Source organism: Abramis brama (assembly GCF_963993115.1).
Source record: "Abramis brama genome assembly, chromosome: 6".
NCBI lineage: Eukaryota > Metazoa > Chordata > Actinopteri > Cypriniformes > Leuciscidae > Abramis > Abramis brama.
The window spans coordinates 27,409,243-27,420,498 of record NC_139968.1 but is presented as its reverse complement, the minus strand read 5'-3'; the positions used below and the strand labels follow the sequence as shown (position 1 = coordinate 27,420,498).

Below are 11,256 nucleotides of genomic sequence, written 5' to 3'. Positions count from 1 at the left end.
TGCTGGCAGGCGTGCGCTTGCTGCAAATGAAATTTCCAGTCGCCGACAGGGGACTGGGAAATGTAAGAGAAAAGAGGCCGGTAACTACGAACACACTTTTCTCCTTTCGCCGGTGAATGACGCGCAGAGGCAGGGTAGTTTTTCTTGTAACGTAAAGAAAAACTAACCCGACCGTCCGCTTCCAGGAGGAGCAGCCTCGGAGAAGGATGCCAGGTGAGTCCTCAGAGTCACCATAGGCAATCGGCTCGGAGTGAGAGCGCGAGAGCTGCGAGATCCTCTAGGAAAAAGGGGGCGTCTTGAAAAAGACGCCCGGCTCTTTTAGTGTAAAGGTACGTACATAATACACATATACACAGAATATATATATAAGGATATACTTTATTTATTTTATGATTGATTGTCTGTGAGGACCGGGAAAATTAAATAAATTGGAATTGAATTGAATTGAATGGCCAGAACACATTAAACGTTTTTTTCTTTTCTTTTCTTTTTCAGTAGAAAACAGTCATGTAAGCGGCCCCTGAGTTAATGACTTATGATTTAAATTTTTTAATGATTTTTAATTTTTTATATTTTTACCAACCTATGACTCGTTACCTGTCCCTGATCTATAAGATATATTTTAGTGTATCTATATTATTTATACAATATCTAATATCAAAATCTAATTTCCATGTGTAAAGTCAGTTTTTCGTAAAATGTACAATATTTGCCTCTGAGATGAAATGGAGTTGAGTAAAAATCTGAAGATCTTTTGCAGCCACTGAATCGAGATGCAGCTTTTGAGTTGATTTGAAGTAAAACTTGAAACCGATGAACTCTGTTTACTCTAAAAACTTCAGATGATGTTTCGTTGTCCTGTCGCTTCTTGTAAAGAAGATAAATGAGTGAAACTCTTTCCTCATGGAGGAGGGCAGTGATCCGGCTTCTCTCCGGTGTGAATCCTCTCATGTCTTTTCAGGTTTACTGACTGACTGAAACTCTTGTCACAGTGTGAACACTTGTAAGGTTTTTCTCCGGTGTGAATCCTCTCATGTCTTTTCAGGTTTACTGACTGAATGAAGGTTTTGTCACAGTGTGAACACTTGTAAGGTTTTTCTCTAGTGTGATTCCTCTCGTGTGCCTTCAGGTTTCCTGACTGAATGAAAGTTTTGTCACAGTGTGAACACTTGTAAGGTTTTTTCTCCAGTGTGGATCCTCTCATGTCTTTTCATGACTTCTGACCATTTGAATCTCTTGTCACAATGAGAACACTTGTAAGGTTTTTCTTCAGTGTGGATCCTCTTGTGTGATTTCAGGTTTCCTAACTTAATGAAACTCTTGTCACAGTGTGAACACTTATAAGGTTTTTCTCCAGTGTGGATCCTCTCATGACTTTTCATGGCTTCTGACCATTTGAATCTCTTGTCGCAGTGAGAACACTTGTAAGGTTTCTCTCCGGTGTGGATCCTCTCATGTGTTTTCAGAGATGATGACTCACTGAATCTCTTGTCACAGTGTGAACACTTGTAAGGTTTTTCTCCAGTGTGAATTCTCTGATGCTTTTTCACAACAGCTTCTGTAACAAAGGTCTTTCCACAATCAAAGCACATATAATTCTTCACACCACTGTGTCTTTTCTGGTGTAATTTCAAAGCACTCAGCTGACTAAAATTCTTTCCACACAAAGAACACATGTGAGGCTTCTCCTTTGAATGAACGTTCAGGTGGCTTTTCAGGGATGATGCTGAAAAATATGATTTACCACATTGATCACAGCTATATGGCCTTTCTCCAGAATGAGAAAGCACATGTGATTTAAAATTTCTTAAATGTGCAAACCTCTTTCCGCACTGATCACACGTGTACGGCTTCTCTCCAGTGTGGATTCTCATGTGACTCTTCAGGTTATCTAGATACGTAAAACTCTTCCCGCACTGATCACACGTGTGCAGATTCTCTCCAGTGTGGATGTTCATGTGTATATTAAGGCCTCTTTTTTTTAAGAAAATTTTCCCACACTGATCACACGTGTGCAGATTCTTTCCAGTGTGGATTTTCATGTGTACATTAAGGCCTCTTTTTTTTTTGAAACTCTTCCCACACTGATCACATGTCTGTCGCTTCTTTCCAGTCTGGAACTTCATCTGAATTTTAAGGGTTCCTTGTTGTGCCAAACTCTTCCCACACTGATCATAGGTGTGAGGCTTTTCTCCAGTGTGGATTATCATGTGTCTCTTCAGGATTCCATTTTCTGTGAAACTCTTCCCACACTGAGGGCAGGTGAAAGATTTTCTCAATAAATTACTTTCAGTCTGTGAGCGACTTGATTTTTCACCAGCATTGACATGATGTTTTACCTTTGCTTCTCTAAGTTCTTCACTCTCCTTGTCATCCATCAGATCTAAAAGGAAACAAGGTTTAATTTTCAGTAAATCATAAAGAACTGGAGAAATGACAAGGGAAAGAACATGAATTTAACCTTGATATTTTATCAGAAAGAAACCAATAACTACCTTTACCAACAAAACGAAATCTGATATATTTAAATTTTCTTTCTTAATCTGATATCTATCCAATCCCAAATTACTTGTCCTTTGTAGGGTCACAGTAATCCTGGAGACTATCTCAGCATCTCTAGCCATAGACAGGGAAACACCCTGGATTGATTCACACCGAGTTCACAGATTACAGTGTTCACAGGTAGGTTAACTTGCTTCATGATTTGTGACATATTTATGTGACATAACATGCCATTAGAGGTGAACACTAATTCAGATATGTATGTCCTGTTTTGTTTGTTACTTTCCTAATGTATAATTATTCCAGTAAATAGGGGTAGGTGATTTACCAGTAGAGATAAACTGGAGAGAGTTAACAACAACCTCTATAAATTTGATACTATCATCATGGTTATACTCCCATAACCAAGGGTGCACATAACTTTTTTGGTCTGGTTTTTAAGGGAGCACCTGGAGATGATGATGCTCGGTACTAGGGCTGCACGATACTGGGAAAATATGCGATATTGTTGTTGAGTATTGCGATAACAATATTTCTTGCGATATAATATTGCTCTAGAGAAATGCTATTTTTCTTAAGTTTTTTTATCATTTATATATGTAATGATCATACTAAAATAAACAGGTAGGCTAATAGATATTCTTCTGATCTTCACAAGGAGTTATACGTTACACATGCAACACTTTGATTAATGGTTGTCTGTGATGCTGCGTTCACACCAAACGCGAATATGCATCTAAATTCGCGCCTGCCGCGTCTAGTTATACGCGTGACCACTTTATGTTCATTCGCGCGTCAAGAGCGAAATCAACGCGTGTAAAAACAAAAGTTTGAAGCGAAATTTACGCACGTCACGCGTGTCAGAGGCGAAAGTTTCGAAACCCGTTGGCGGCCATCTTTTTTAGATGTCTATCGAGCATTAGCATTAGCATTAAGCGAGAGAGTCACCGCTCGTATATGCTCTGGAGAGCAGAAACAGCTGCGTAGGGGACATTGTCGCTGTACTCGGGTCCACCAGACCCTCCGGAGAGTTTCAGGAGTTTCACAATTTGCTCCAGGAGCTAGGTTTGGTGGACCTAACGGTGAGGACACTGACGAGGACAGCGTAGGCCGTATAAGGCCTCGGCCTCGAGTGGTCGCTGCCTGACGAGCCCGCGCTGTACAGTCCGGCGCGAGGTTCACCCTCGCCCGCTCCCACCTAATCTGTCATTTATTTTTTGTTTTGATAATAAATGGAGCCAGCCTCCAAAAGTGAAACCTGTTTTTTATTTTTTTATACACTAAATTGTGTTTGTTGTCTTTACATTAGATTAATAATGTTTCATATAATCTAGAATAGATATGGAATAAATAGCATTCAATACAAAATGAGTATCTCTCACATATTGAAATGGAATTTTTATGTGAAAGATTTGCTTTGTTGTGCATTTTAGTCATATTACTAAATTTATTGAGGCCAAACATAAAATAACATTATAAACTGTCACTTCACGTGACAGCAGCAAGCAGGCTCCTCCTGATTGGTTAACGCGGCACGAATTGACGCAGAAGTTCAGATTTTTGTACTCGGGCGGCAGACGCGAATTCGCGTCAAACGCGTGAATGCACAAAAAGCACTAATAAAATCAATTTTATTGATTTTATTAGTGCTTAACGCTTAACGCGCCAGACGCTCAATTTGCGAACGAGGCGTATTCGCGTTTACCGCGCCGTGCTCTACGCTTCATTCGAGCCGCAGGATTTTTTTACGCTCGTAACGCGTCTTTGCATTGACTTAAAGGAGAACTCGGCAACTCTAGCGAACTCTAGTCACTTCTTCGCTGATTTTCCCTTTTATTGTCGCATGTTTTCCCCACGAGCTACCCCTACAGCTGTGGGGGGTGTATATGTCACAACATGGTCGTAAAAACCTCACTTGCGGCGGGGTGTCTACCGGGGTGGGTAATCTGGTAATACATCATACATGCGTGTGTGTTTATGTCGAATTGCCGTAAAGCAATTCGTGTTTCGCGCTCGCTCTCGTTCTCGCTTCTCACGAGACTTCCCATTTCTATCTCGCCTGGGAACGCTGGGGGGAGCGGGGAAAGTCACCAATATCACCAGAACAGGTTGTTTAACCATCCAAATGATTTCTAGACAGTTTTATTAAGTTAAAAAAGTTACCAAGTTCTCCTTTAACATTGAAATCACTCGCGCCTGACGCGCTATTCGCGTCCGGTGTGAACGCACCATTACACACAGGTTCTTCACTGTTGTCATTTTCCTCGCTTGTCTCTACTTCTGCCATTAGTTTTTATTTTCCACTCTCTGCTCTGAGCCACTAGGTTCCCCTTTGATCCCCTTTGATCGATCTAGCCAGTAGCATAATAGCACCTACTGGGGAGGCGGGTATAAAGATAGTAAGCATCTAATTGGTCGAATATGAATAAACAACATATGCATGCATGCATCACACACATGCTTGGTACATAAAATAAATGCAATTTATCGCACCTCTCTGCGATACGGATATCGAATATACTTTTATCGCGATAGTGATAATTTTTCGATATATTGTGCAGCCCTACTCGGTACTCACACTTTATGTGGCACTCTTGTCCTACAAGCTGCCTAAATGTAAAATAACACTATTTGTTCACTGTAGAAATTAAATACAGATTAATCTTTGTTAAAGCTGTATTTTTCTATATTATTAACATTAGCAGGAATATTAGGCTGCTGTCACTTTCTGAAAACAGGTAAGTTGCATCACACACTATCTTGGAACGGAATGTATATTTAAATACAGGGTTTTCCTGCATAGAGAATTATGAGGCGGCCGCCTCCGTTAAATTTCGTGCTGCCTCAGGCTCTCGACAAAACTCGGACAGACAGTCAACATGGTCAAATACACTTTTTCCACCATGACGGTTCTGTTGCGGTTACCGCATGTGTACATTCTCAAAACGTATAGCGCTGCGCGGATAATCGCCAGGTCAGGCGGGCCAAGTAATAAAAACATTCCATTCCAATTAATCGAGGGTGGATGACAGATAAATCATTATAATGTGTTGAGACACGGAATAAAGACACGAAACTCTCATCATGGTAAAATGCAATGAACAAGCATCTATTTTACTGTCGTTTTCAAAAACGTAATTCTCTTCAGGGAAAACCAATCAAGGAAAACATATCAGGGCTCAACAATAACACTTGTCCGGGACACGTGCTTTTTTATCTTGTTTTGAAGGGAAAAGTGAGAGAGAATTGTACTATTTGCCCGACCGGACAAATGCCCTGATTAGGGCTGCACGTTTTCAAGTTTTTCATTAACCGTTAACCGAGGCCCTTAGCGGTTAATACTCGGTTAACCATATAGTGTGCGCGCCGCAACCCCGAGGCGTAATTTGCGGGTGGGACATGTCCCCACCATATTTTCTAAGGTCGATATTGTCCCCACCACTTTGAAACATCTCGCGGCACGAATACCAATACAAATAAACAAAACATCTCCAGTTAACTAGCAGAGCATTCATTTCGTTCGTTTTTTTTTTTTTTTTTTTTTTTTAGGCGATCTAGCGCTGAAATGTTTTGTTTTTTAAATCAAGTGATCAAAGTGCTCGTTGCCGCTGCGATCGAGAAGGGTCTTGTAAATCGTGCTGAGGTATTATTAATTCGTGGCCACAAAACAATTCACCTGAATATTCACCAATTCACAAAAAAAAAAAAGGAATAAAAAGCTGTACGAGATAGTCGGCCTTCACTGAAGAGCTATCTTCACAGGTAAGAAAAACAGTTTAATAATTATTATTAATTCGTGGCCACGAAATAATTCACCTGAATATTCACCAATTCACAAAAAATAGGTCTTTAGCATTCACTATAATTAATAGTATCAAACTGTTTTTGGCCACGTTGTAATTCGTTAAATCAAAATGAGGGAGGGAATTAGTTCAACGTGTCCACGATTTATTAAAACGAGGGAACAAATAAGTCGTCGTAACAACTAATTATAGATCAGTGGACAGGGCGCATAGAACAAACAGTGAGAGAGCCCCGGCCGCGCGCGCGCGCACTCTCACCGCCTTCAAACAACACGAGCGCTGCATTGCTCTCTCTCCCTCGCGCATATCAACACAATAGTAAAAGGTCTGAAGACCGATTGTGTTCTATAGATTAGTAGTTTGTTCATATAAAGTGTTTGATTAGCAAGTACATGTTTAGGAAATTCATAATACAAATTGTATGGGTTAATGTAACGGTAAACGGACTCTGCGGGTAAAACTGTTGTGATGAAACTGCGCATGCGCGGGGTAAAACTGCTGGGGTAAAGCTGTGGCTCTGCGGCTCTGCAGACAGATATTATTGTGCTGCGATCAGTGGCGCGGATACTATGTTTGTTTCTGGCTCGCGCACAGCCTTCACTCTCGGACGCGCGCTTTCTTTGCCCGCTTCATATTAGAAAACTGGTCTAGCGGTCTCTGCTGGTGCAAAAATGTATTACAACTAAATTCAATGCACGCCATTGACGCCACTTAACCGAGCAAAATGTTTCACTCGGTTACGCAATTTTTAACGGTTAATCGGTTAACCATGGACACCCCTAGCCCTGATTAAAACAATTTTTAATATAAAAATAACAAATAACTAAGGATCACCGAAACCGTGAGGATGATTCTGTTTTATTTAATTTAATGTAAGTGGCGATTGATAGCCTATAGTTATAATAATATAGACCTACCTAATGCACTGACGGTAACAAAGTTGCGCTGTTGAGGCAGTTATTTATAACATATTATAGTTAAGAAACAATATATCCTAGACTACACACAACCAGACTGCTGTTTTCCTGAATGCATCAAGATTGAAACCGAGACTGATTTCATAACACTTCAATAAACAAATAGTTAAAATTAAGTCACTTACATTTTAGACGCAATGACTGCTTTTGTTCTGTTTCAGCATCGAAAATAGCTCCAAACAAAGATCACAGCAGAACCGTAACGCATCTCACAGCAACACTCAGTCATGATTCATTACTGAATGATTCAGCGTTTTGAATGAATCGGTTGAGTCAAATATTCAATTACCTATTCATAAACTGCCTCATTCTGAATAAATCAGCCGTTTGAACGAATCGTTTGAATGAATGACTCAATGACTCGCTCATTAAGACGGTCGCCTGCCGTCTCCTACTGGCGGTTTAGTTTCATAAAGTATCATTCTTTTCAACATTCCTTATTTGTTTATTCAAAAATATTTAAAATTATGTCATTTAATAGTTATAATTTTTCAATGTAAATTATTTAATTTGATTGGTAACAGCTGTTGTATTACAAATTTATTAAATGTTTAATTTGGGTTTCCACAACAATAGTATATAAACTGAGAAAGTTTAGTAGACTGATTTTAGCATTTGAGGTATAAATGTTGATTATTGAGTTTCCAGCAAGAGATTCCTGCCAGACCTGTTTTTCTATTGTAAGTTAAATTAGTCAGACTCTCACCCTTTGCCTTTAATGGCTCTTGGAGCCCGAGCCCCAGCCCCAGACATTGAATAGTTAGGCTGATTGGATTAGCATCGATGTGTTGAATAGTTATGCTGATTGGATTAGGATTGGTAACACTCTGGAGTCTAGGGCGGATGAAAGATGGAGCATACATTTAATAAAACTAGGGGGAAAATAGAGGACCCCCCCTAGAGGTACTGACCTCCACCCACAAAAATAATGTAGGAAACACTTTAGACTATATACGATGATCTACGATCTGGGACGATGCTCCCAGACTCCGTACAACTATTTACTTCATAAACATGTCACCTTTTTCACCTCTTGTGAGTTTGCAGGTCTGTTCTATGTTTCAAGAGTAAACATCACCATTCAATATACTTCTCTAACATTTCAAAACATTTCAAAACATCCCTAAACATAGCACTTTCTGCAACTAACGTTAATTGTTAATTTTCCAGGACAACAACAAGATTTTCCAAGGCCATTTTACATGTGTTTTCCAGGACTGGAAACAGGGCACATGAGAACCTTCACTAATGACTAACAACAACCATTAAATCAGATGAACTGGTTCAAGTTTTATAACCTTAAAGGATTAGTTCACTTTCAAATAAAAATGTCCTGATAATTTATTCACCCCAATGCCATCCAAGATGTCCATGTCTTTCTTTCTTCAGTCGAAAAGAAATTAAGGTTTTTGAGGAAAGCATTCCAGGATTTTTCTCTATATAATGAACTTCAATGGCAACCAACTATTCCAATGTTCCAAGAAGGTTCAAATGTCCGTCTCAATGCAGCTTCAAAGTATCTACATGACCCCAGTCGAGAAATAATAGTCTTATTTGTGGTTAAAAAGTATACAACTGTTTTCTTTTGTGTGTGTGTGGAAATGACCAATCGTTTTGTTAGATAAGACTCTTATTTCTCGAATGGGATCGTGTAGATACTTTACGTGTAAAGGTAGGTGTAGAGTAAATTAGTAAGATACATGTAGAGTAAATTATCAGGAAATTTTTATTTGAAAGTGAACTAATCCTTTAGCATCATCAGTGCTCGAACTATACGTGTCTTTTGGGGGAGCCCACTTTTGTTGATGGGTTTTTTTTTTCAACAGGGGGGAGGGGGATTGGTTATGCGCGTGCCATACGAGGATGGGAAGTTCGAATCATTTTACTGACTCTCTTGTTCGATCTCGTTCATCAAAATGAAAGAATCTTTTTTCGAGCCATTTCGTTCATCTAAGGGGCTTTAAATGTTATACTTTTAACAGCCAAATTCCCCGAACACATCCACCTACGCAATCTTGATTACATTCTGAATTAAGAAATCATTACAATGCAGTCAAAAATCATTTACAAGGAACATAAATAATTACTTTACCTTCAAAGTCTTTCGTTCATCTGTCACGTGACAGACGCAATGAATGGATCGTTCATGAACGACAGATATATAACAGCTAAGTCACAAGTGTATGCACTACTTGCTTTATGCAAGCACTATATAGGATAAATCACTATACAGGATTTACCTTATTATACTATTATACATCCTGAGCATCATTAATGAAGAATCAAGAATAAACACCAACCTATAAGATTTTCAGTATCTTCATGTTTTATCCTGCAGGGCTCTGGATCATTCATGTTCTCTAAACTCTATTTCTTCACTTGTAAAATGATGAAAATATTCCAGCATTCCACGGCCTATTGGTGAATGCCTGTGGGAGGAGCTTCACTGAACGCTAGTTACTGTATAATGGGAGAATCAGATCTGCAAAAATCAAAAATAAATCAGTTATTAAATTACTCATTATTAATGGATGAGGCATTTATATAGCGCTTTCATATGTACTACTGTACACCGGAAGCGCTTTACAATCATATCAGGGGATCTCTCCTCAACCACCACCAGTGTGCAGCATCCACACACCAGCTATAGGTGGAGAGAGGAGAGAGAGTGATAGAGCCAATTCAATGTAAGGAGATTATTAGGAGGCCATGATTGTTAAGGGCCAAAGGGTGGAATGTGGCCAGGACACCGGGGTTACATATTAAGCATAGTTACGTTTAAACTATCCACTAACAATCAATCAAAATGTAAAATAAATTAAATTGTTTTATATTTGACTCAACATTTCAACTACCCCGTATTTTTGTTAGCTGGTTATTATTTATTTGTTGACTGTTTTATATAAACCTAGCCCCCACCCCACCCCACCGATTATAACAAAATTAATGAAGTTAAGAGAGGATTATCTTTAAGATCTCAAGAGTTCACTTTGCCTCAGTCCGTTCCACCAATTAAATGACTTTAAGTGACAGATTAAAATGATTAAAGACAATTTACAAGAGATCTAACAAATAAGTTTAAAACAGAAGCTGTTGAGAGATAATCATTATATCAATAATCAGATAATATGAGTCAGTATTCTGAAAAGACGATAAAGCTGCACTATAACAGTATTATTTCTCACAGCCTAAAACGAGAAAAACATGTAAAAAAAATGTATCAAACGTACAAGAGTAACATTACTACTTCAAACATCGAAACAGTCATACACACAAACAAAAACACAAAATATCGCACAAAGAAATGTGTAATCCAGTAGGCAGACGCCAGAAAAAGGCAAACAAATAGCGCAGAATCCAATGAAAATAAGACAGAAAGGACAGCAAAAACGTTGCTTATACAAACGTTTTGTCATGATTGTGTTAATATACAAAGCGCTGTGAGTAACTCACCTCAGAAGACTTCTTTGACTAACGCGCCGATGGACACGTCATCACTCCGAGACGAAATGTACTTTAAGGAGGGCTGAAAAGACAAATATTTCCTTAGACGAATGAAAGTCCATACAGGCAGCTATTTCTTTAGACCTAACGTGTACAGACGATACAACGCGAAGACGCGTTATTGCGTGTTGACCATAGACATATGGTCAGAGAATGTCTAATAGGAAGGGAATTGGCACTCTCTGCTTACTTCCGGTTTCTGGACTGGCTGCAGTAACACGTCTCTGTCCATGCGGGGGCGCTCGCAGGCGAGTGCAGAATGAATGGAGGTCTATGGCGAAAAACCCTTAAAATCCACTTTTCTCAGGATATAATTTTTTGTCTAGTAATTTGAATGTTGTATTCGAAAGGAGATGCAAAGAAATTACACATTGCTGGGTGTTAGATTTTTTAGAGTCACTTATTTGGTTTAAAAAGTCTTTTAAAATGTCAATGACGTCAGAATGCTGACGTCATTGGCAGAATGCTAG

At 39.1% G+C, this 11,256-nt stretch overlaps 1 protein-coding gene across 3 annotated transcripts; it reads right to left on the bottom strand.

Moving 5' to 3' along the window:
• Nucleotides 1-492: 492 nt before the first annotated feature.
• LOC311085645 (uncharacterized protein) lies at nt 493-10,992 on the bottom strand. Of its 3 annotated transcripts, none has more exons than XM_084118202.1 (4): nt 10,736-10,992; nt 9,583-9,764; nt 2,340-2,383; nt 493-2,252 (listed from the first exon to the last, which is right to left on the bottom strand). In XM_084118202.1, the coding sequence occupies exons 2-4, from the start codon at nt 9,635-9,637 to the stop codon at nt 1,155-1,157; spliced, it is 1,197 nt and encodes a 398-aa protein (XP_083974328.1). In that variant the 5' UTR covers nt 9,638-9,764; nt 10,736-10,992; the 3' UTR covers nt 493-1,154. The 3 variants fall into 3 exon arrangements, with proteins under 3 accessions (XP_083974328.1, XP_083974327.1, XP_083974329.1); XM_084118203.1 differs by having other exon boundaries at nt 1,170-1,726; nt 1,822-2,383; nt 10,736-10,970; XM_084118201.1 differs by having other exon boundaries at nt 493-2,383.
• Between the last annotated feature and the right edge of the window lie 264 nt (nt 10,993-11,256).